This window comes from Apteryx mantelli, chromosome 14 (genome assembly GCF_036417845.1).
Source record: "Apteryx mantelli isolate bAptMan1 chromosome 14, bAptMan1.hap1, whole genome shotgun sequence".
In the NCBI taxonomy this organism is placed as follows: domain Eukaryota; kingdom Metazoa; phylum Chordata; class Aves; order Apterygiformes; family Apterygidae; genus Apteryx; species Apteryx mantelli.
The window spans coordinates 14,896,216-14,922,529 of NC_089991.1; the positions used below are offsets into that span (position 1 = coordinate 14,896,216).

The 26,314-nt window shown below is 38.3% G+C and overlaps 1 protein-coding gene across 1 annotated transcript; it reads left to right on the plus strand.

Moving 5' to 3' along the window:
* GABRA6 (gamma-aminobutyric acid type A receptor subunit alpha6) lies at positions 1–26,004 on the plus strand. The gene is made up of 10 exons (XM_067304607.1): positions 1–38; positions 619–737; positions 980–1,047; positions 2,122–2,342; positions 2,445–2,527; positions 3,108–3,251; positions 3,671–3,823; positions 8,519–8,778; positions 20,714–20,971; positions 25,954–26,004. The coding sequence occupies exons 1-10, from the start codon at positions 1–3 to the stop codon at positions 26,002–26,004; spliced, it is 1,395 nt and encodes a 464-aa protein (XP_067160708.1).
* Positions 26,005–26,314: the final 310 nt, after the last annotated feature.

The window sequence follows — 26,314 nt, forward strand, 5'->3', positions numbered from 1 at the left end:
ATGGCTTGGCTCTGCGCCTGGCTCTGCGTCGCCCTGAGGTGAGCGAGCCCCCCCTCCGCCGCCGCCGAGCCCCGCGGCGGCCCCAGGGGCGGCGGGGCCCCCTCCCGCGCTGCTCTGCCCGGGGGCCGGCTCCTGAGGGGCCGCGGGGGGCTGAGGCGGGAGCGAGGCGCGAAGGGCTGTTGTGAGGGGGCTGAGGCGGGAGCGGGGCGCGAAGGGCTGTTGTGAGGGGGCTGAGGCGGGAGCGAGGCGCGAAGGGCTGTTGTGAGGGGGCTGAGGCGGGAGCGAGGCGCGAAGGGCTGTTGTGAGGGGGCTGAGGCGGGAGCGGGGCGCGAAGGGCTGTTGTGAGGGGGCTGAGGCGGGAGCGGGGCGCGAAGGGCTGTTGTGAGGGGGCTGAGGCGGGAGCGGGGCGCGAAGGGCTGTTGTGAGGGGGCTGAGGCGGGAGCGGGGCGCGAAGGGCTGTTGTGAGGGGGCTGAGGCGGGAGCGGGGCGCGAAGGGCTGCTGTGAGGGGGCTGAGGCGGCAGTTGGGCAGGTGTGGGGGGGGTTGAAATGGGAGCGGGGCGCGGGCGCCCAGGGCGAGGCGGAGGGGTGCTGACGGCGGGACTCGCCCCTCCCCGCAGCGCGGCCGAGGCGCTGGGAGCCCAGGGCGGCGGCGGGGACCTCTACTTGGAAAACATCACTCGCATCCTCGACAAGCTGCTGGACGGCTACGACAACAGGCTGCGGCCGGGCTTCGGAGGTAGAGCGAGGCTCCCGTCCCGCGCGGAGCTGGAAGGCGAGCGGGCCGGGGGCAGGGAAGGAGGGGCGGGGAGCGGGCCGGGGCCGCCGCAGGACGCGCCCCGGGCGGGCGCGGGGAGGAAAGTTTCGCGGCCCCGCCCGCACCGCTCGCCGGCTCCCGCGGGGCGGCCCGGCCCGGCGCGGCGCTCGCCACGAGGACCCTGCCGAGGGCAGCCGGCCCCAACGTGTGCCCGTGTCCCGCAGGCGCCGTGACGGAGGTGAAGACGGACATCTACGTGACCAGCTTCGGGCCCGTGTCCGACGTGGAGATGGTAAGGGCCCGCGCCCCGCCGTCCCGCTTCTTTCCCGGGATTCATTACGGTGCCCTCTGAGGTGACCGTTATTGGAGCAGATCATGAGGCTTAATCTCCTGACAGCCTCTGGGGCCCGGCGGAGCGATCTGGCCGGGAGCTGCACAGAGCCGTTTCCCCGCAGAGTCGCCCGGGGGCAGCGGGCGGGACGCTAACGCAGCCCCTCGCGTTGAGGAGGCTGCGCGGGCGGGACGCTAACGCAGCCTCTCTAACTCCATTAAGTTAGAGCTAGGGCAGCTTTACCGCTTTCTTGTAGAAAGCGGCCTTTGGGCTCTGACTCCTGCCCCTGCTCGCCGACCCCAGCGCCTGTATTCCAGTCTGCAGGCAAGGAAGCGGGTGCCCCAAGAGGCACCCAAAAGCTTGTCCGTCTCCCTTCGTCAGAAAGTCTAGGAGAAGGCACAGCCCCGCGGGCCGGTGCCCGCGCTCGTGCCTACAAGCGTCGCTGCTGCTGCCAAGGTTTAGCTGCGTTTCCCGTCTGACACCTCTGTAGAGCACTGCTTTCTGGATGCTCAGGACAATGTTACCAAAAACCTCTAAGAAAAATAACTTAGGTTAATATTAATGTGGTCCCATAATCTTACTGAAATGGATATTTTTGACATCAGTCCTTCAGAATGTTTTCCTGGTGCACACTCGAAGTAAGCTGCCTGATAGTATGGCTTTTTCTTCTGGCAACTGAGCATTAATAGTTTGTTTTAGCATGCTGAAAGGAAACTAAACTAGACATTTGTATTTCCTTAGATCTCAGTCATTTAAATTAAATTATTTTCTCTGGGAGGACAATGAGTTTCTTCCTTATACATATAAAATTATCTGCTTATTGGTTAATTTGCATTAAAATAATAAGAAAATGGGATATTTTTCTTATAGACTGGACTTTTTTCTTTTTAGTAACTACTTAATGATAATAGGATTAAATGTCTAAATGAAATGCCATTAATGTGTATTAGGTTCGCTCATGGAGTTACTGTATGCACAGCAGCTTAGGACTGCTAGCCCTCACACATAACTCACGTACCTATTTATTTTCCATAGGAATACACAATGGATGTTTTCTTTCGTCAGACGTGGACCGATGAGAGGTTGAAATTTGGTGGGCCAACTGAAATTTTGAGATTGAACAATTTAATGGTCAGTAAAATCTGGACACCAGACACGTTTTTTAGAAATGGAAAAAAGTCAATTGCTCATAATATGACTACTCCTAACAAACTTTTCAGAATTATGCAGAATGGAACTATTCTTTACACAATGAGGTAAGAGCCTTCTGCTTTTGGTTGACATTTGTTTTTCCTGCATTCGGCAGTGTTCCTGAGTACCATTTATTTTTCAATGCCATCTACTTTAATGTATTCTAGACTTACCATTAATGCTGATTGTCCTATGCGGTTGGTGAACTTCCCAATGGATGGGCATGCTTGTCCTTTGAAGTTTGGAAGCTGTAAGTTCTTCTATATTTTTCGGCTTTATATAGTAAATATATTTGGTCTGCACATATGTGAGAAGATCAGGAGTGAGATGCCAGGACACTACTTAATGGCATAGCTGAAATTTTTTATTATATTTTTATACTAAAATCTTACTTTTTCCTCTGAGACTCAAACCTTACATAGGCATATGGATTCATTCACTGCAGGGTGACTGTTAACAGGATATTTTGCGGTTTGTTATTCTTAAAGATCTAATCAACTTGGGTCTTTTAACAAGTCTTACAAGCTGTGGTACAGTTATTACATTACTCTTAGTTTTACAAAATAAAAACATTTAGTCGATCTATTGTAATCAATGTATGTGTTTTATGACAAATTAAGAAGCAAAAGCTAGTGCTTAATGGTTCCCGCCCCAACCATTACCTCGCTATTGATTTTTTGCATTTTGTCATTAATGAGGCTAGAAACTTACTGGAGCAGGATCCATTTTTCTATGGTTATTTGAACAACAGAAAAGATTGTGCAACTCATTTTGTCAATTGCTGAAGAATTATGTAATTAGTAATAGTAATTTTTCCCTCCATAACTCAGATGCCTATCCAAAAAATGAAATAATTTATACATGGAAAAAAGGACCCCTCTATTCAGTAGAAGTACCACAGGAGTCTTCCAGTCTCCTCCAGTATGACCTCATAGGACAAACTGTGTCTAGCGAAACAATTAAATCTAACACAGGTAAGATGTAGCCAGGTGGGAACTACTGACATTATAAAATACATCTTAAAAGATTAATGGCAATTATTTTCCATATGGAACTGAATTGGTTTATTTTCTTTTGCTAGCTTTAAAACTAAAATATGAAGAATCTAATTGTCATCTCCCAAAAGATAATTTTCAATACCCTTCTTGTAAGCATACAACTTTTCATGCAACTCCCCAGGTAAAAACAATGCATCAATTCAATAGTCTTTTCCTCTGTTTCAGAGGGGTCACTTTACCTTTTGTTATCAGCTTATTTTTATTATACAGTAGAAAACCTATTAGTGCTTTCCTTGGAACATAGCATATTGTATTTTAAGATACACCAAGATTTAAGCCTATGATGTTTATTTGTATTTTGCCAAAATAATGCTGACATAGTTGTCTCCTAACAGGTGAATACGTAATCATGACAGTTTATTTCCACTTGCAAAGGAAGATGGGCTACTTCATGATACAGATATATACTCCTTGCATTATGACAGTCATTCTTTCTCAGGTGTCTTTCTGGATTAACAAGGAGTCTGTTCCAGCCAGAACAGTTTTTGGTATGCTGCATTAAGATCTTTGCAACAGCTTTGCTTCACACATACTGTTCATTCATCACTTTCATTGCTTGTTTGTTTTTAGGTGAATATTCACTTCAGCTGCTCTATTTCCATCTCCAAAGGAAAATAGGCTACTATCTCATTCAGACATACATTCCATGCATCATGACTGTAGTCCTGTATCAAGTTGTGTTCTGGATCAACAAAGAATCTGTTCCAGCAAGAACCGTGGCTGGTATTCATGTCTTTGTTCTTCTGTCATTCACTTCATTCACTGTTTTGAATCCATTGTGTTGAACAGCTACTGTAATCCAGTGAGGATTAGCTTTAAATTAGAAAACTAGTAGGTTTCAGTGAACAAAAGTAAATACTAAAATTAAACCAAGTAGTATTCAGTCTCAGGGTCAAAATTCTTTGCTCAGAGTATTTGTTTAGCCAGCCTTGTTTGTGATGTTTTTCTTCCCACTGTGTACCTTCAGTATTTTTTCATGCACAGGAAGGGGCAATTTCAGAGAGAATGCCAACCTCTCCATCTTTCAAACAGGAATTTTCCTATTGATTTATTCCCTGTGAAACCAACAATCTGAGTGAAAGCTTTAAAAAGAGAGAAGAAAAAACATGTGGGATGGGATTCCTCTCACCTGACTATAGGTACCTCACCTAGCCTTCATTCTGGAGTGCTCTTTCTTATAGACCATCTTCAATGGTCTATAAAAGGTGTCTAAGCAACTAGCAAGGACTTTGGTTGGAAAAAGTTGGATGAGATGAATCCTGTCCCTAGCTGGAGTTGTAATGTTAAAGGTGGGTCCATATTACATGTTTGGGCCCCTTTTTCCTTTCCGATGGTTTGAATTAACGCTCAGCACAAGCTGTGAAGCTGCGACTTTTGTTTCCCTAATTTTTCATGTGTGCTCTGCTATTATTAAAGTTCCCCACCCACTTCAGTATTGACAAACTCTGAAACTGCACTCAGCGTTAAGGGGTAAACTTTCATTGACTGCGTTTTGTTTCTAGAAGACCAATCATAAAAACACTAAGCAGAAATAACAAAGCTTGTCCAAAACTGTCTAAAATTTTCAGCCCCATTTTTCTGTTTTCTCTTAATCCAGTATTCCTATACAATGCATTCCTATTGTGAGACTTGTCTTCAGTAGCGAGTAGGCAGCTGTATGTTCCCTGAGGGTGACTGAGCACTGGAACACATTGCCCAGAGAGGTTGTGGAGTCTTCTTCCTTGGAGATATTAAAAAACCATCTGGACACAGTCCTGGACAATGTGCTCTAGGTGACCCTGCTTGAGCAGGGGAATTGGACTAGATGATCTCCAGAGGTCCCTTCCAACCTCAACCATTCTGTGATTCTCTGATTCCCTCTCCATAAATGATGCAAGTCAAAATTCAAAATAAGTTTATAATTGTAGTTAGCAACCTACAAAAGTTTGTCAAAAATTATTTCAGTCAAGTGGCATTTCGTATCTGCATGCAATAGTATTCATAAAAGCATTACGAGACTGTATTGTTCCAAACTTGTGATCCAACTTTTAGGAATGCTAAGTGAACACAGCTTCCTCAGTTGCCTCTGAAGGAATATCAGCACTTTTCTGTTCTTGAAATCCCAACTGGCATTTGGGGTGCAACCAAACATTGTTAAACACTTACTTACAAACCCAACATTAGGTATTATTTTTCAGCAATTGGGATTCCTTTTTTTAAGTTCTTGCTTAAAAATGAAAAAAAAAAAATCAGCTAATATATTTTCAATGATGTCCACTGCTATTAAAGCATAAAATATATACAGGAAGTTTGGAGTACAAATACAGTGTTACCTGATTCAGCTTTATATTGCATCTCTCTAATATACAGTTACATCCACTACCCATTGAGTAAAACATATATTTGCTGCCTAGTGGGCAGTGAAAGTCAATTCTGTGTTTGAAACAATGTGCAAATAAGTCTTTGGATGATTCAGTAATAATTACATAAAGACCCTGAATCTTGGAATAATGTCTCCTAGATGTCATACTGAAGAATAAATATAGAATTAGCAACAGAACGTATTTTAAGGAAAATAGTAAAATAGACACCTTTCTCAGTATCATGGAAAATTAGTCAGGCTGGCATTTTAAAAGAGTATTTCAATCCTTATTCCATTCTTATTTCTCTCAGGCACAGTCTGACTTTATAGTCCTAACTAATTCAGAACCCCATGGGCTCCAGCTGCCTTCATCTGAGGGAAAAAAAAGGCCAAATTCTTTATGACAAAAAAAAAAAAAAAGCTTTTGGCCCCAATAAGAAAGGAAAGGTTTAAAATAGAGAGGTGAATGTCCTTTCTGCATCATATTGCAAATACTTATATTACAAAGATTTTTCAGTTTTGCGTTTAAGTTGCCTTCACTGGAAGTTTGAGAGAGGAGAAATCAGTGGTAGAAGAATAACAATAGTGTGCCCAAACCAATTTCTCACACCAAAGTCGTGTAGCAACTCTGTTTCCCTCCAAAATGGATGCCAGTTATCTTTTGCAGGTAGTATCACAATAAATACTCTGAAAGTTTTGCAAAGATAGGTTACTGGTCATAAGGATCTGCTCTTCATAGACCTGTAAGTGAAATGTGGGAGATAGAAATATCTGAAAATACACTCTTGCGCTCTTTAAAATTGTGTCATTGGAAAGCTTCTGTATACGTATGTGTGTGTATACATATACACACACACACTTTATAAAACGTGGCATTATCAGAACCAACTTAGAATAAGAAACACGGTTCTTTGAGGCCTAATTTTTAGTCTTGCTTGTTATGTGTCAAATGCTTTGAACCCACATAACAATGGCTATTATTTCAGATTTTTATATGCCTTTATCTGATCTCTTTTAGTCTTGGCAAAAAATTCTTCTATTATTTTGCAGAGGGACATGGTCAGCTTCTACCTTCCTATCAGGTCACCTTGGGGATTTTAAATTAACATCTATTCATTAAACTGTGTTTATAATAAAGTCTCAGATGCAGAGTTTTATTTTTATTTTTTAAAGAAAAGATACATAATGCAAATACTCAAGTCTATGTTAACAGATCTTTCAGAACCTACCAAGAAGTATTCAAAGTGGTTAGACAAGGGTAAACGATCACCAGTTACACAGTTTGCCAACTGTAATTTGGCATTCTGTTTGATTAAGTAGTTTTCCATAGTCCAGAACATTTGATCAATATTCACTCCATATTAATAGGAGTCTTATCTATATCTGTAATATGATAGGAGTCCTATTCCTAAGTTTAAATTCCTGCTGCAGTAAGTTTTTATTCAGGCATGAAATATATCTTTTTTTGTTATTAAATAGCACATGGACAGATTCTAATCTAATCACACATCGTATTGAAAAGTTCATTCTGGACATCTGAAATTGAAATATATCTCAATCTATTTGTACTGGTATTATAAAATGTGTATGGCAGATTTTGGGGAAGTAGAGATCCTGCTTAATTTATACTATCTCCTATTTGTATTTCATTAAAACATGTTAAGCAATGACATTGGGGCTTAGTTAACCTTAGACAGCTGGCAAGCTACACCATGTGAGAGTTGCAGAAAAAAAAAAAACTGAAAATAATCAAGTCACCCTGTCTTGATGCTGCAGTGAGATGTTACATCAGTATGCAATGACACTGCATCCTTTCCACTCAGTATCACTCATAGCATATTGATTCATCATCAGAACATGACATTATACCTTCTTTTATTTTCCCACCTACCCTTTCCCAACTGCAGAAAAGAGCAGAAGAGGGCATTCTCCAGCTTACTGTCTTTAAATACCTGCAATTTTCAGATTCTAGTAGGCATAATTTTAAGTGAACATGAGTCATGGAGGCTTTCGTGTTACTGGATGAGTTTGCTCTTGCATTTTTTGCTTGTATCAGGCAGCAGTGGGATATAAGTACATTTCCCACGTGTTATTACTGATGTGCACTCCAAAAATAAAACAAGTAAGTCCTTCATGACAGACATGAAGAATACTATGGGACCTGTGAGCTATGTGATCAGATTTGTTGTATGAAAATACATACAGAGCTCTAGAGAAGCAACTTTTCCATCCTTGCAAATCTATGACTGTGGGAGCTTTCAAATCTATATGCTGTTAGTGACTCTTACAGATCACATTCCATGATTAAAGTCAACTGCACAGAGGACCAAACTGTCTTACAGAAATATTTGTGCAATTGTCTACCACTGGTTTTAATGCAGAATTCTGCTGGATTCGATGAATGTTATGTAAGCCATGGTCTGTCTTGTACAACACCAGGGCAAAAAGAGGGTAACACTGTTAGGAAATTAGCATATATTAATCTAGATTTCTGCTGAACGTTGCATTTACTAACTCTTAGGTAAAGTAGGCATCTTTCAGAGTCTGAGCCTGAATTTTATTATACCCATGTTTTCTCAAAATTCTAAGCAGCAGCACTGTAGCAGGTAGCTGTCTTAACTTTCATTCTGCTTAATGTATTAAGGATGTTTATTCAGAGCTTGTAGATACACAAGCTACAGCACATGATTTAAGGATTTGAAATACTCAGCAATCTTGTTCGATAGGTGGGATGACTGCTAAAAGCAAAGAGGACATTTAATATATATAGGTAGATGTATTTAAGAGTAGCAAGGTTGAAGCAGAATCCTAACGCCTCCATTTTCTTTCTCTTGTTTTCAAGGAATCACTACAGTTCTAACAATGACCACTTTAAGCATCAGTGCACGCCACTCTTTGCCCAAGGTGTCCTATGCTACTGCCATGGATTGGTTCATAGCTGTGTGCTTTGCCTTTGTCTTCTCTGCACTTATCGAGTTTGCAGCTGTCAACTACTTTACCAATCTTCAGACTCAGAGAGCAATGAGGAAGGCAGCCAGGGCAGCAGCACTGGCAGCAGCACTATCAGCAGCAACTGTACCGGCAGAGGACGAGATTGTCTCGGTAATTGCTTGCTTTTCTGATAATAAGCATCATATAGGAAGGAGCAGCTGAAGCAGTGAATGCAAAACAATATTAAAGTGATCTTAACCTGAATCAGGTTATGTAACCAGGTCATGTCTATTTATCAGTCAAAGAAGTTGTTCTTAACTTCAGAAAATGAAAAGACTTAGTTTATTCATACTGTTTATTTAAATTTGAGATATGATTTGCTAGAGAGATTTTTATTTAGTAAGATATTTAGTGAATGCTATTAGACTGTTACCCATAATACTCCCTTGAGCCATGCCATAGGTACTGTGGTCAGGCAGCCTTGTGGTTCTCATCTGAGAAGTCTGCAGAATTTTCAGGACACTGTACAATAGAACAAACATGTGCATTGGTCAGATGATTATGGGGTCACTGTAGTATACTGGTACATACCATAAGTGGGTCATCTAAAAGAAGAGGAATTAGCTTTTACATAAACTTGGCATCTGTTACTTTCATAAAAATCTGTGTCGGTGGAAGCTTGGGGAAAAAACATTAATTTAAAGATTAAAGATAGTTTTACTACATGTGGTAGCCAGGAAAGCTTTCTGGTATCAGAAAAAAAGTCTGTCAGAATTATTTGCAAATACTAGTCCTTATATCTTTGACTAAGTAATTAATTTTGTCTCACAACATATATTAATATATTTATCAGTACAGCCCTCCTGTTTTCAAGATCAGTTTTACTACCACCACATTTTCCAATCTGAGTGACCCTTTTGCAAAACTTCTGAGTCTGCAGTTGAACTGGGAGGTCAACCAAGAGCAACTGAGTATCAGGGCAACACCTTATCCACAGTATGATCATTCTTCCACATTTGCTTATAAATAACAGTTAAAATTATAACATTTAGGCACATTCAAACTGTTAATGGTTAATAAGCTCCATTTAATACTGAAACTAAAGCTCTACCATATCTTGCTACTGGACCTCACTGGAGCTAATCAACAAATCTTCCTCCCTTACTGTGCTTGCAAACCATGTTGTATTCTGCATACAATTTGTTTTAATGTTGAAAGAAATTGCAGAACACTGTAAGAAGACGTAATAACAAAGAAATGCATGTTATTTTTGCTAAATAATTGCTAAATAATAATAAATTGCTTCACTAAAGAAGCAATTATTTATACATTTTAACTGACAGCCCAAGAACATTTTTTTAACCATAGTTGTAATAAAGATACAAAAGAAAGTCCAACAAAATTTGAGAGGTGCTTGAAAGCAAATGTTTGTAGAATCTTGCACTGGTTTTAAAGAGAAAGCAAAAAAGTTGACTTAGTATTGGTAATACTTGCAGCATTCACATCTACACTTATTTTAACCACTGTATTACAGTTTTATAATTATATTTAAGCCATATGAAAGACAATGAGAAAAAAGAGAGCATGTATTTGTTAATATTTAGGAAATATTAAGAATACTTCCCATACCCTGCAATATCTTGACATTTGACTGAAGAGTACTGTGGATTGTATGAGCAGAATATTGTAATAGTAAAATGGTGCAAAATAAGAAAAATGGTGTATATGTTAAAATGTACTAAAACTTCATTTTTATATTCATTGTTGATTTTTTCTGAGGACAAACTATCAGCAAAATAGCTAAATAAATCACTTGACTTTATATAGCATGAGGAAAACATTGATAACAGAAACATCACTGTCTTTGAAACAGAACTGAAGTATTATTTTTAATTTGTCAGTAACTTTATTTATCATGTACTGTGCTTAAAAACCCTCTCAATATATAAGGAATATATATATATAATATATATTAAGGAAAATATAGATCAAGCTATTGATAAAATCTTTAATTCATACAATGCAGAAAGAGTAGAAAAGAACAATTACACATTGTTCCTTGAAAACCCTAATTCTCAGAAAGAAGCGAGAATGAAATTTCACACAAGTTATAAAAGGTAGAGGCACAGAACTGTACCATATAAAGCACTTTTAAATATACAGTGCAAGAATTACAACTTAGAGGTCTCAAAAGCAAAAGTATAAGAGGAGTCCCAAATTCTCTTGTAGACAGATTTTACCTTACTTGTTTGAGATCATTGATTCATACAGTAGAGAGAGCAATGACAGTGTCTCAAAGAGACCCTGAGGAGTTCTACTGAATGAAAGTGAGACTGGTAGATCCCGTACTAGTACTCAGTGTCCCAGACATCATGAGTTATTTTGCAGTGTTCCCTCAATACATGCAGAACCAGGAGTAAAGATTCTTTAATTTTCCAATCAAACTTTTAGTTCAGAGAACATTAAACTCAAGCTATGGTTTTTTAGCCACATACCAGAGTCAAGAACATTGTTGTTTTCACCCCCTTTTTTTTAAATGCTCAGAAATATAGCAAGCCATCATTTCAAGCGTCAGTCTGTTCTCTTACAGAGATCCAATGCCATAGCTGCTACATCATGGAGAGGAGCAACGGCCTGTATCTTTCCTATACACACCCCTTTTTCAAATTTCACTTTATCATAGTGTGGTTTCAACTTCGGGGGAGGGGGGGGAGAAGGGGAGAAAGAAAAAAAAAAAAAGACCTGTACTTGTTCCGTTTAGGTCCCTGCTGAGTGATATGAAAATAGGGTCTGGACTATTCAGCACTTGCTACTGCTGGTGAATTCATAGCAGATGCTACAAAGGCCATAACCACTCCCCCCACGCCCAACTCCAAGAGGACAACTGTTGCAGAAAAAAAATACCCCTCTACAGACACCCAGATGCCCTAGAACATGAACTTGATAACTGTGGCTGCCCCAACTACTTGTGGGTGAGATTTACATGTTCTCTATATCACTGCAGACCAAGCTAAGGACAGACTACAAATTTTCCCGTGAACAAATTAATAAAACAAACAAAATAGAGAATTCAAAGGCCTTAGTCTGTCCAGTTTCCTTCTCAAGGGCTCTAGCCACAAACAAGCACAGAGCTGAACACGAGACATAACCTCCTTATTTTTTAAATCTTTTCTTGTTATTTTTTTCAAAGTAAAATCAAGCAAAAGCCAAATATTAAAAACATGTAGGAAGCACACTGCAACAAATTCCTCAAGAAAATTATTTACAGCTAGCTAGTAACATCTAGATATAAAAAAGAAGCAAAACCAATAAAATCTAGGTCCCAGGGTAAAACCAATCTCTAAAGCAGCCCACAGTATTCGCAAAATACTGTAGTGTTCTAGTCTTGCTCAGAGCTCGTATTACCAAGGCAGCCACTTTCAAGCCACTTTTTTCTCACAGGACCAGTTCTCTCTGAGAACCCTCCTCTTTACAGTAATAGGGAAGAAAAATCAATAGGCAATAAAAATGAAGAGTACTTACAACTGAAGGAAAGAAGATGTAATCAAAATGGCTTCTAGACAGGCCAAGCTGCTTGACCCTGTTAGATTTGAAAGGTCCCATTGCCACTGCAGAAAGGCATGCTGGGAAAAAGGAATAATTATAGGATTACAGGTTTTAAGAGATTTTTCCCTTTTTTTGTGGTGAAGGCAGGGAGGAAAGGACTTAAAATGTTTGGGGATTCTGTTACAATGTGACATATAAGGATATACTGCAATTGGTGATGTAATTTCAGCTTAAACAGACTTGAACAAGCTAATTGAGTGCTAACAATGTGGCTCATAGGCTGACTGCATGAATAACGGACCATTTCTTCAGAACTATCATCCTCTCCTGAGCTCTATGTTTCTATAGTTGCATTACTGCTCTTAGGACAGTTATGTTGAAGTAATGCACGTGGCATAATACTCGGTTTCTTTCCTGTGTATATTGCCCCTGCCCCTTCCCCCCCCAGCTTCTTCTGTTTGTCTGCCTCTAAAGTCCTTCATTACTTTTCCTTCCAGATTGCCTTTCTCTGGTGCTGCCCAATACTTATTCTTTACTGCTTGTATAATTTAAGTTTATCTTTCCTCTCCAACATTTTTTTTTCTTAATTTTTCCCCTTTTCCTCCCTCACTCTTCTTCCCAAAATGTTTTTTCCAATCCATTAGAAAAAATCTATTAGAATCCATTTCTTATACATAAAAATGTCTGCTTTATTTGCTTTTTAAAAATTTAATTAAAATCTTTGCCTTCTCTCATGCCTTAGGCTTTGCTTCCTTGTTTTTCTAATCTGTAAGGTTTTTTTTTTTGCTCTATTACACAGCGTAGAAAAGTTTCTCTTCCTCTTGTAATGTTAGGATTTTTGTTTTGTTATCTTTGTGTGTATGGAAGTTGTCAAAATTTTGCTATATGAAGGGGCAGATATAGGATGAAGAACAGTGAACAGTGTATCAAAAATGTTTATTGTCTTCTTCATTTATAAAAATCAATATTTTTAGATGGAGAAAATTTCTGAAGAATGTTTAAGTTTCATTAATTTTGGGGAGTCCGCTTGTAAAAATAAAAGTGAGATGTACTTACTGGGAATTTTTCGTGGCTGTACAACTGCCAATGAACAGTAGCAATGGTAGGAGCTACAATACGGACTGTGTTTTTAATACTGTATTACCTAACATTGCTTGAAGTGTGGTTAAAGGACATTGTGGTGGGAATATCCTTATCCTGTCTAAACTAGTAATTTCTGTAAGGCAGGAGACCCGTTCTCCATCTTTGTGTGAAACAAGCCCAGGAAGACAGGTTTAGTAGAAATGAAAATTTAAGGGAGCTGTAAAATAGTTAGTGAGAAGCTCTTGTTGCTTGAATGAGGGTCTGAACTGATCATTATAGAAGTATTTACAGAATATATTCATTTTTTTTAATTCCAAATTTAATAATTTTATCTGAAAAAAATTCAAAATACTATCAAAACTCTCTCACCCATCAGTCTAGTTAATTTTGTTCAAAATCTTGCTTTATTCCAATGAATAAACCTTTTTTCTTGCAAGTTTTTATATGCTCCAAAAAAATCTATGCACTCCAAAAATAAAAATGGCACAAGACCAAATTCTGCTCTGTTGTAGTAATGAAAGTTGGAGTAACTCTGTTGAAGTCATTGGACTACACTGGTTTAAATGAGCTGACTATGTGCTCAGTTAACTGATGACAGCCCAGCATGCCTGTTGTGGTTTCAGGAAAGCCGCTCTATTTACCACAGTTAACTGAGAGCAGAATTTGGCTTGCTCTGTCTGTCAGCTGCAGGCAATCCCTGTGTGAAATACAAACTATGGGTGTTCCACTCCAAATATGACAGCAACAAGCTGAGCACTCATCTGGACCCTGACAGAAGCTTGTTTTTATTTATATGGTGACCAAGCTTGTTGTAGTATGTCAAAACCAAACATTTATATATATATATATATATATGTGTGTGTGTGTGTGTATGTATGCATGCACACACACTTATATAAAGCACTGTAGCATTTAGCTTATTAATCCATTTTAAAATGTATATTATCTATATCAGTCATATTGTTTTATCATTGTGGCTTTCTTTATTCCAAGTACCCCAGTTCTGGAAATTGCAGGGGAAGGGGGATTGGTGACACCGTCCGGAGTGCACCGTTTGAAATAGTGCTCTACCAGAGCCTAATAGAGGCTCTGTGGCCTCTGAGTGCACACTGTGGGTCAAAAGACATCCTTTCCGTGCAAGAGAGTGCATGTAGAGACAAAAGATTGTTACGGTGTGGTAGTTTGATTACGGTTATGTCCTAAAGAGCTGATACTTTATCAGAAAACAGTGCACAACACTGAAATGCTGCTGGGAGAGTTTCGCTCTCCCTACAAATAGCCCTGTACCTGTGTTTCCAAATAGCGTGGCTCAGGCAGAAGAGGATTCTCGCTCTCTTTAACAACCTTTCCCAACTGCAGAGCAGCCATATGTCACTTCAGCGTAGAGGATTTGGTTTCCTATAATTACGTCAGAATATATTGAGTATGTTTAATGAGTATCCTAGTGTAGCTGAGAAGATAGCAGTTCTATTCAGATTATCAATGAACCTTTGTGAGATCGTCCTAGAAACAGCTTTGTGCACTAAAGCCTTGATTGAGAACATGGCACTTGCAAGCAAATTAGGGAGATCTTCCTGCTCCTCCACAACTGCAGATTATCAAGCACACTGTTAAAAAGAACCAACAACTTTCAATTATATTGACTTTTTGTCATTCCAACAAGGAAAGTAGATGCTGATCATTTGGTTCTGTTTGAGTTAAATATTTGTCTGATTGACAAAGCCAGAGCAGGGCAGTAAGGAAGGGTCAGAAGCAATTGAAATCTACACCAAAATACAAAAATGCAAGATAAAGAATTTTTTCCTTGGCCTTAGACATTTTTGCTGAATTTTGAAGTCTAATTCCGTACCTTTTCTTTTTTTCTAGCAATAAGAAAAAAATAAAATAAGGCAAATTATAAAATTAAGAGGGGGAAAACAACCTCTATAGTACCATTTGTGTAATTCAGTCTCTTATAGAAACCACTTCTTGCGTGTCTGTGTGCTGCAGAGATTTAACAAAGTAAAGGTACAGGTTGAATTTTGACTCCTTTTACTCTGCTCCCAAGTCAGAGTCCCATTAAGCACCTGGGATTACTCTGGACTGACACTGATAAGTTTCGGAGCAGAACCTGACTTTGAACATTAGAGTGGGAATGGTGCATTTTTCAAAGTAATACTCACTTATGCTTTCTACCTCTAATGGCTCTTTATTTTTTTTTTAATGCAAAATAAAACAGCTTTGAAGTAATGAAGTAACAGCCTCTCCCCTACCACCTTCAACATGGTAGTTGGGCTATATTTTGAGAGAGGTGAATTTCAATCCGCAAAGGTGAAGAAAGAATTTGAACATGACTTTCCCATGTTCGAAGCAAGTGATTTAACCCTTTCACCAGGGTAAAGGGCCAAGAAAAAATTGTGGAGGGTAATTCCTCATAATGTGTCTAGGGAAGTAAATTTAGAATGCCTAAATAGATGCCTAAAGCTAGAGTATATGAATAACTTCTAAACTACTTTCAGCTCCTATTTATGCAGAACACTCTTTATAGATGTGTTTGTAGTGCACATTTCTTGAATCAGGCCCTGCAGATGAGATAGACAAATGACTATCTAAATTTTGGGTTATAACAAGTCTCTGAAATGCAATGGGTGCTTAACTGCATAGGACTGTCAAGACTGAGGTACATTAGTGCATGCCCAAAAGGAGATCTTGCAGATGTGGTGAACTTTCCTGCTGCAAGCTGATGCATATAGATTATTCTGTAGCTAAGCAGGGTTTTTACAGATCAAACTGTTGAACGTAGGGGCAAGTCCAAGAAGGATTTAGGTAGCTAAATTATGCTTCACTCTCTCTTCAGGAGCTAAGTAACTAGCACGTGATTTCATGCATATACTATGAATGGTTCAAGTTATTCAAACTGTATCTGCTAATGAGATGTGCAGGGAAAAAGTGTGTGTGGTGAGTTTTGGACCTAATTTTGTTATGTGATATCAGCAAAATTCTATACCCATAATCCAATAAATTTAAAAAAAAAGGAGAAATAATGTTTTTGTCTAAACTTTTAAAGTTTATTCCCACCAGTCTTTTTTTACTGCATTGCACTTACAGGAAAGGGACATGATCTTAAGTGGGTAAAAGAGAGAAGTAAGGACATACATGTATGCATTAGTTAAAAGCTGGCATCTGAATGCATACATAAGGTACTCATGTTACTGCTATGCCATAAGCCGAACTGATAGCAAGAATATATATTTACAGTACAAAGGAACAGAGATCTGTAGAGAATTTTAAATATATATATTTTAGAACTATCTTGAGCAAAATAAACATAAGAATGAAATATATTTATAAATCACAATTAGCATCCATATAATAACAGAAAAAGCAGAGAAAGAATTCCATTTACTCCAAGGTTATATACTCTGTATTAGTTAAAACTGGAGGGAAAGCAATTTGCTGAGAGCTTTCTAAGATATTCTGAGCATGAGCAAATTCTGTTGATGTTGATGAGAGCTATGAGAGATAGCACCTTTATAGACAAGATGAGACTGCTTTGTGAGCTTTCTAGGAGATCAGATAGCTGAACTGCAAAAGCTTAATAGAATCCAGACTATACTTCTAGCCTATATACCAATACCTGTCTAGTCCAATTTTATTGTGTCTCACATTAAGCAATGATCTGTTCTGTGCCACTGGGCAGTCATACATAGTGACAAGTTAAATTGTCTGATGGGAATAACATTCCATATGAGTGCGAAAGTGCTCTTTGAAATCAGAATGCAGTAACTTAAAAAATACGTTATTTCATTATGGCAGTGTCCCATGCCACTTCAGGCTTGTTGCTGTTGCTGTTTGTACAACAGTCTGTACTATTTGAGTAGCTGGCTGTGTGAACTATGCAAAACAGGAACAAGAATAGGCCACTCATTCCTGTTTTCTATCTACTTTGCTGAAGTTTCATCATGTCACTGTAGGCAGAAATCTTTGTCAAAAGGAAATGCTAAATCTAAACATAGTAAACAAATGACTGTAGCTGCTGTTCAGAACTCAGATGCCATAGAAACTACATGGTTTTCTCCCACCTCCTCCTCTTCTTGACTTAGCAGTGAATTCTAATAAGTATGGGTTGTTGTTCTGGTGCACCAGGACTAGTCTGCTGTCAGCTACCAAACTGAGAAACATCTTCATTACAAGTCTGAGGTAAATTTAGACTTTTAATTCCATACACTGGATAGTGGCAGACAAGAAAATCATCTAGACCCTGACTTGCTGGATTAGCACACAGGGGTGTCAAAGACAGTGTAAAGAATTGTTCAAGGACTTAATGATTTCTGTCTACTCTAAACCATATCCTCAGCATCAGAAGAAGGGTGTCAAAGATAGTGTAAAGAATTACTCAAGGACTTTCTTAATCATTTGTATCAACTCTAAACCATATCTTCGGCATTTGAAGAGCATGGCAAGAAACTGGCATTGCTGAAACAGTAAAATGCACTCATCCTTTCTGAATATCAGAATAGGATATCTTAGATAATGAGAAGTTATTAATGGAGCAGTCTCCATTGACTCAAAGGGATCGAAACAGGTCCAAAAGTGGGACCATAAAACTGTTTTCAGCTAAGAGTCAGTGCCCTCCCCAAGTTCTGAGGATATATACCGACTCCAAAAAACTTCCCATCTCCAACTCTTAAAGGATTTCCTGGAATGATGTCAAGATAATCTTCCTTCTATAGCAGTATTATATATAAGATTTAGAAATATTATAAGTAATGACCAATATTACCCTTTTCCAAGGTACAGACTATCATGATTGTTTTATTACCTTTGCATTCCAGAATATGTCCAATACAGAAGATTATCCACAGACCCTGTGCTATATCTGTTCTGTCTACTATTTTTAACCATCACCTCAGAACAATAACTCCTGATTCATGCTTGTGCAATGCAGAACGAATCTGACCCAGCTTATATTAGAATATTGCCAGATAAGGACTAAGATATACCTTAACAACTATCTTTTTAGGAACCATTCATTCACCACGAAAGGTCAAGCCATCATGCTGTAAAGAAAAAGACAAACTATCCTATGACTCCCACAATTCAGTTCAAAGCAGAACATGCAAGCAACTTGAATGAAAGCAGTGGCTCTGGCTCTGTCAGTCGGTCTGTTTATAGAGTGGGATTATTATGATTAGTGCAAGTGGACATGGATAACCCTTCCTCTGTTTCCGTGACACATCTGTAGATGATCCTCCATTTAAATCTCTGCTGCTTGCTGTGTAACTGGAAAATATGAAACCAAACATCTGTGTTCCAGATAGGCACATCCCCAGAATGTGAATGCCACTTAATATCCATTCAAAGCATGATACTCATCATTTAATGTGTAGATGGCAAAGCAAAAGGAAGAGGGATAAGGCAAGTGGGAAGTGTTGATGGGACGTAGAGAAAAAAGGGCAATAGATAAAAGACATACATACAGAAAGAACAATTTTTCGTGCAAATAAGATATTGTTTTTCTCTCTGCCTTTTACTGAGACTAAATTCAACTGCAAGGAATCCATCTCTCCCCAATTTCAGTTGGGTGCCAGTACATTCATCCACAAGCAGAAATTGGCATTATGTTGTAGCAATGTAACTTGCTCTCACACTTTGGCAGTAATACTGCACGCTGAGAGGATAATTCCTGTTAGAACTCTTTTTTTAAATCGTACCTGAGATTCTAGGTAGGTAGGTAGGATAGTTTTTTATCTACGACTTATGGGCCAATTACAAGTATGGGCAATGTATTTCAAAACATGCTCATCCTTTTTCTCCTAAAGATGCAGTCCTTCATCTGACTGACAAAAATCTGTTTCCATGTGTAGAAATGCTACAGGATAAATCATGATAATACTGAAAGTGGGCTACACTTAGGTAAATGTTTGTCACTAAAAGATGCACAAAGAATGACCTTGGAAATTACATACATAACTAACAGAATTTTGCTATCCTAAAACCAATTAAATGTATCTAGTCTGTTTTACAATAGATATATATACACTGTTGTATTGTAACAGTATTTGCATGTCTTAAGACTTCCCTTATCAGTTTCATTCATTCAATCATCTAATTTGGCTGACCAAAAGAGCTGCTTATTCAAACCCAGAAACACCTATCAATATTTTGCAATTTGACTGCACGACGTTTTTCATCAGTGATCTGGAAATAAGTTTTGCAGTCATTACTCCCTCGCCTATCCTTAGACTCAAGCCTAACTAAAGTGTTGCTTGTTAATGTTGCTTCTTAGAATCTAAGATACTGCTGCCCTTTAGCATAAAACTTGAGTACTTCATATCAAAACAATAAATAAAATGAGAAGGCATTCTTTACCTTCTTGTCTTCTCAGCCATCAGGCGTGTCTTGTAGCTGCTGGCATGGATCTGTATTCCTCCTGGTGATCTCTGAGTGGTGGCAGTAGCAGCAGGAACTGCTAGCAAAGTTTTGAAAATTTCCTCCCATTTGATACTACTGTGGAACTGAGTAAATAATATACATTATAGTAGGCATGAAATGTGTGGTAGATTCTATTCCAAAGCCATTTCTGCAACGATGAAATTTTCACTTCTTTTGTGAAAGTAAAAAAATGGCCAAATAAAACAGGTAGGTAGTGAATATAGATGTTTACCTAGCAATTAAGGAGGTAAGTACTGAATGTTCCTGGGGTCTGACTAAATTCTAAGAGATTTCCTACAACTCTCTGAAGAGTAACTGGAGCCTGGCTATGAATATTGCACAAAGTATGGAAATCATGAAGTTTCATTTTACCATAAATTACACTAAAAATAGTCCCATTATAGTTAAGAGAGACTTTGTCTTCATTTGTATGCATGAAACTGCTGTAGGAATCATATATTTGAAAACTGATTTTCAGCCTAGAGGAAATTATGAGATTTTGGCATTAATATCTTCAGCACCTGTAAAGTTAGTTCCTTTCCTTTCTTTCATCAGTTTTCCAGTTTATCAACAGCTAGTTTGGGGACCAATAACAGTGTGACAACTTGGCTCCATTCAGTGAGTATTTGCCAAAGCTTATGAATGGGTTTATACAGTGAAGAATGCACTGGAGCCAGCTAATACATGCTATGTGGTTTAAAGCTGATTCACAGCTACATAAGCTTCAGTCATACCAGTGTATTGCAATTTAGGCACACAGTTACCTCCTTTTCTGTTCCTTTTAATGCTGTCTCTTCTTTTTCTTCCCCTCTTGTAGCTTCCCATTAGTAACACACTAACAACATGGAGAGCACGTATTCTTTTATCTTTTTACAGCAAATGTAAATGTACGCCACGAATGTATCTCTGTATATTTGCATTACCCAGGATTTCTTTGGGTTGTTCTATAGCACAAAAATGAAAAAAAAAATTAAAAAAGAGACAGTAAGAAGCCTAATATTGCAAAACCTAGAACTGAAACTCCTGTAGCCATAAAATCAACACTTTTTTTTTTCCTCCACAGCATTCTGACTCCAATTGTAACCTGAAGAAGCGAGTAAACTCTGTAACATCTCAGGCAGATCAGTCTCCTGAAGCCAGCATAATATCAGATATTGCATCCCAGTGTCAACCAATATCTGTTGCTCCACCAGCCCTGCCACCATCAACTATTGGAGGGACAAGTAAAATAGACCAATATTCTAGGATCCTCTTTCCAGTGGCATTTGCAGGATTCAACCTGGTATACTGGGTTGTTTACCTTTCAAAAGACACTATGGAAGTGAGTAGTAGAATTTTACAGTACTCATTTACAATATGTAATATGTTCAGTGGGCCAATATTCATTTAGTTGTTCATTTAATCTTGCAACTCCAGTTAATCAGTTCTTTGTGAGGAAAGTGATTGATATTACCTTTCTGTAAAGATCAGCTGTAGCTTCCAGCAATAATGGCACTCTGAGTACAATGCCAAAAGGTGATTTGAAGCTGAGAAGTGTAAACACTTCTACGCTATATGGCACTGAGTAGAACACAGACAATTGTGTAAGGCAGTATATGACGCCATTCTCAGCAAATATATAAATCTTGTATATCTTCCATTTATTAATTTTCCTATCTGTAGTAAGGAATGGTAGAGCATTTGTTGAAGCAATGCAGTGAAGGAGATAAGAACCTTAATATCTCCTAAGATTTTCTCAATGAGGTAATAAGATAGCAATCTCCAGAAAAATGTTGGATGTACATTCTAAACCTTTATCAATTCTTTGATAAAATATATAAAAAGAGGGACTCTCAATTGTAACACTGACTTTTCCTGTTCCTTCAGTATAACTGAACTATTTTATGCAGATAGAACTGCTGAATTCTTTGCTTAAATTTGTTTGAATCAGGCAGTGAGATATCCTGTCTTTAGATTTGCATGAGGTCCAGAGGAGATGTGTGCCCTACAAATTGAGCATGCCTAGAATAATCAGTCAGTGATTAGCTTATTGTCAAGCAGTCATTAAACTTTAAGTCTTTAATGCTTTAATTTTCTAATTTTTCCTTTATATAAATACAGCTAATGGTGTCCCATTTTGTTGGTACAAAATATATTCATTTGCCTTTTTGCCATAGAGGTTTTGAAACTCACTATACTTTGCTGTCAGTATGATTGATACACTTAGCTTTATTTAGGACAGCTAGGGAGATAATGATTGTATTTAGACAGTACTGAATGCACAAAGTCCCTATATCAATAAAAACAGAGGCTTGCAATGTGGTATGAGTGGTGTGCAGATTATACCTTTATTTCCTAGATTAGAGGTAAAGCAGGCCAAGGGAAATCTCATGGAGAGCCACGAGATGTTGCAGTTCAAAGTAGCAAGACAATGCTGATCAGCTGACTGGGGGCATCTTGCCTCTGCTTGAAGCAGAGGCTACTAGCTGCTAATTTTGCTGATCTCTGCTACTAGTACAACCTGGAAAATGCTGTCTCTCAAAGCCGGAGTGTGCTGCCAAGCAGCTTATATGAAATCAGGAGGGCAGGAAGATAGGAGGCACTGTCTCTTACAAATGTTCCTGCAGATGTCTCTCTCAAGAGGTCACAGCTGCTAACTCCTGGCCACTCAAAATCTGTCCAATGCTAAATTTAGCATTTGTGCCAGAGACACTGATCCCTCTATTAAAATACTGACTATGTGTGCACATTACTTGTCACAATCAAGAGAAGTATCAGAAAAGCTCATGTATAATTATTACAGCTTCTGGTAGCATTTTGTTTAGGGGCCGGTTGCTCAGCTTAGGTAGCTTGCCATAACTCCAGCGATTTCATTCAACCGCTAACGCTTTGGATATAGAAATATTTAGAAGATGGCTGCCATTTTCCCTTGGTAGCTATGAAATATTTATACTGAACTGTGTATATTAATAGTTATGTTAGAACTAGCCTTTTGAAATACTTCAAAAAATAGGCCATAGTGCTGACTGTAAATACTTTTATAACATTTCACTTCTGCAAGCTCGCAAACCTGCACAAAAACTCAGAAATTGTTTTCTGTAGTAGCCTTACAGAATGACAGAAATCCAGCAGCAAGATTTAGAGAGCAGAACAGTATTGGCAGCTGGGGTATTTGAACTGATGAAAAATGTAAACAATTATGTAAAGTGTTGCTCAAGCTCTTCTTCATAAATTACATTTTCCTGTTTGTTTACTCAGTTGTAAATAGTAATGATTGTGATATACATTGCTGGGTTTCTAATTCAATACGTTGTATCAGGATTGTTTTTGCTTTAAAAATATGTATAAAAATGTTACCTTTTTCATTCAAGCAGAGGAGATACAGAAGTTAGACGAGCAAAGCATGGCATGCTTAAAGACCAGTTCAACTCAATTACAGGCTCAAGCCCAAAACGTTAAGTATTTGTACAATATTACTCATAGTTATCAAACTTTATTTTGTGAAGAAAGTGCATTTTATGCAGTAGTTCTGCATAATATTAATTAGTAACTCCAAAAAAGCTAGTGTTAATTTGGCTTTTGTTTAAAAAAAAACAAAACAAAACAGCAATAGAAATCTAACCAGTTTGTTGAAATAACCAAATTCCCTCTGCACAGGTTCTTGTAGTCCAGCTGTCCAGGATTTTGATTAGCATAGTTTGGAATGTGCTTAAATGTCTTGCAGAACATCATTCACTTGAAACAAAAAGAGATTGGGGTCTCTATACAGGCCCCAATCTTAGATACACAAGAGAAAAACCTAATCTCCTCAGGAAGCTCTCTACACCGAACACAAGACTGCACTCGAGGGAGCGCATTTCTGCCTTTGACTGTGCAAGTGGCTGAGAGACAAGCCTGCTAACTTCGGTGTTTGACTGTGGTGTCACGTTTGTCACTGTGGAGATTCCTAAACTGAATAGCTGCCTACAGTCTTTGGATGGCCCATGCCAAATAAAGCAAGAAGCTTTTTTACAATCTGTCTGCTTTGTCCTGTCAGTAGAAGCAGGATATTAGCACTGGAGTCGTAGCTCATTCCAACTTATATCATTATTTTCTGGCCAGACTCTTTGACTTCAAAGGAAGTGCAAAATCTTTTTTTACTTCATGTTCTGAATCCAGAACATTGACTGGAATGAGCAGCTTTGTTAATGTAATGACACAGAGTTGCATGAGATGAGGAGCTGTCCCCTAAGCTATTTGGTAGTATTTCGGTACATTACTAAGCAGTTTTCTTACAGCTCAGGTAATAGGCCATATGTTACAGGAACGAAGAAGTCATTCTTGTGTAGTGTGTCTGATAGTATTTGTAAGACACTTTGGGATTTGTTAAGATTAAGAGTACTTTTCAAGTACATTCTCCCCCCCCCCCGACCCCTTTAGTCATTTTCTTATCAGAAGACTTCAGGTTAATCACCCTTTCTCATATTGTACATGTAAACTACAAGAATTACACAGAAATTCTAGGATTTGGATGTTTGTATACCGAAGAAGGCATTTCTTCTGAAATGTACACCTTTACACATTGAATGTTGTTTTTTAAAGCAGCCAGGTTGGGCAAATAGCAAGAATAGCTTTCACTGAACTCTGTATTTTTACTTCTATATGTGCTGAACCAAGTTCAACTCAGCAAATCAGGATGTTCAGTAGCAAACTTTCTTTTAAAGAAATTCCTTGTTTGTTACATTTTTAAGCAAAATAGCATTCTTTGGAAAGGACAGAAAGAATTGGCAAATTTAAGCTAAGTGCTTTTCATACATGGAGGAGATAAAATAAAGTTCTCTTCTGGCCTTCATATTTAAATAAATGGTTCTACTCTCCCATAGGATGGCTGGGAAAGCATTCTTATTCAGTAGCAGTCCACCATGCACCTTGATACTTAAAAGATGTTTCAACAGAAAAACTGGTTTGCCTTTTGGAGTAACAATAGTGTTGTAGGACAACGGTTATATTGGCAAAACTATAGAAATGAAGCTAATGTAATTCTTTGCCTGCATTTTGCTAGACAGCATGTTGTTAGAGCCTCATTTAACTGAAGGAAGACATAAAAGAAGAAAAAAAAGAAATAAATTGAAAATATTTGTATAAAATAATCCCCAGTTGAAATAACAGATGCCAGTTTTTAGACCACAGAAAATGCTGATACTCACTGTAAGCCTCTCTTTCTCAAAAGGTTTTATAACTGAAATGCTGACAGATGTTTAACTACAGCAGCATGGATGTACCATTTATAATATGAAAAAAAAAAATCAAAGCATTAAAATTATTCTAAGAGGACTTGCTCCCTTATAATGTAAAGGTCAGTTAGTAATTAATTTAGATAGAAATTATGAAAACATGAGATCCCCTTGATTTGTGCATGGAAAATGTAATCTTGCCAGGCATGTTTCTGTGATGCATGTTCTTTTGTAAAGCACAATAATGCCCACCAGTCACAAAAAGCTCTACAGTAACAAACAATGCACATTTCTATAGATTAGCCAAATAAAAAAAGTTCTTGAAAGGAGAACAATCTTATCTGACAACTAGAAAAAGTTATTTTTAAAATTTCTTATACATGCATTTTTTTTAAACCTTGCTAAGTCCTTGAGCTGAATAATAATTTATGACAACGATTTTGATAGGTGAATTGCATGCTTGGTTTATTGTAATAAATTTAAAATTTGCTTCACTTAGAGTGTAAATAATACCTTTTTAATGAGAAAAATACAGGTACCCAGACTACCTTTGCCATCTCATTCACAGTGCACATGCTCTTCACACGTATTCTGACACATCTCCTTTCTAAAGTAACCTGTACCAATTTTTATACAGAATATTATATTACAGCTTTTACGTATTAAAACGTGGACTAGTGCCTGCATGGAGGGAATCAGACTAAAGAAGAAGGTGATTTAAAAGTTTTAAAGATAATCTGCAGGAAAACATTACAAGCAGAGACATCAGCTTTTATCCTTGAGGTGGGAAAGAAGGTAAAAAAGCATTGAATGTGCTAAACCTGCTGAGCATTTGGCTTCAGTATGTTCATATTCATAAAGCTTGCAAATCATATGGGAGAGTGAAGTTCAGGAGAAAATAGAGTCATTGGAATACATACTTAAAATTGAGCTTTAATGATCCAGGCAAGGAGGGTTACTTCAGATTCTGAGAAGATTCGCCCTTGTAATGCAATTCTGTTTTAAGCCTGCAGAGACAGCTAAAAAAATCGGTAACAAGTGAGGTGTGTTTGTTGATTAACACATTGTTGACAATCTGTAACTTAAACTTCTCTCTAAACTTTTCTTTCAGTTTTTTGAACCGACTGCAATGCATCTTCGAAATGATCATCGGTCCAACTGAAGAACAGCAGAAGGTTTCAAAAAAAAAAAAAATCACTGAAGGTTTTGTAGGATTTAAGTGACTTCAAAGGATGTGTCTTTTCACAGGTGCTCTAATTGTCAAACACGGAATATTTACATTGAACATCACCTGGAAAAAAACTCTGGACAACTCAAAAAGATAGAAGTTACACAGAATTCAAAATATACTTTCTTACAATTTCTTAATTGATTCTACTATAAAAGTTTTTGTTACTTTGTTGAACGGTCAAACAATAAGAATGTATATTTGTTCTAGTCCTATTGTAAATGATTGAATGTTTACATTGACA

What these genes read in the sequence shown, in the direction of transcription:
- GABRA6 (XM_067304607.1), top strand. Translation starts at nt 1, where the DNA reads ATGGCTTGGCTCTGCGCCTGGCTCTGCGTCGCCCTGAG. An exon ending in ACTATTCTTTACACAATGAG is followed by an intron (nt 2,343 to 2,444) that starts GTAAGAGCCTTC and finishes AATGTATTCTAG; the next exon opens with ACTTACCATTAATGCTGATT. An exon ending in TCCTTTGAAGTTTGGAAGCT is followed by an intron (nt 2,528 to 3,107) that starts GTAAGTTCTTCT and finishes TCCATAACTCAG; the next exon opens with ATGCCTATCCAAAAAATGAA.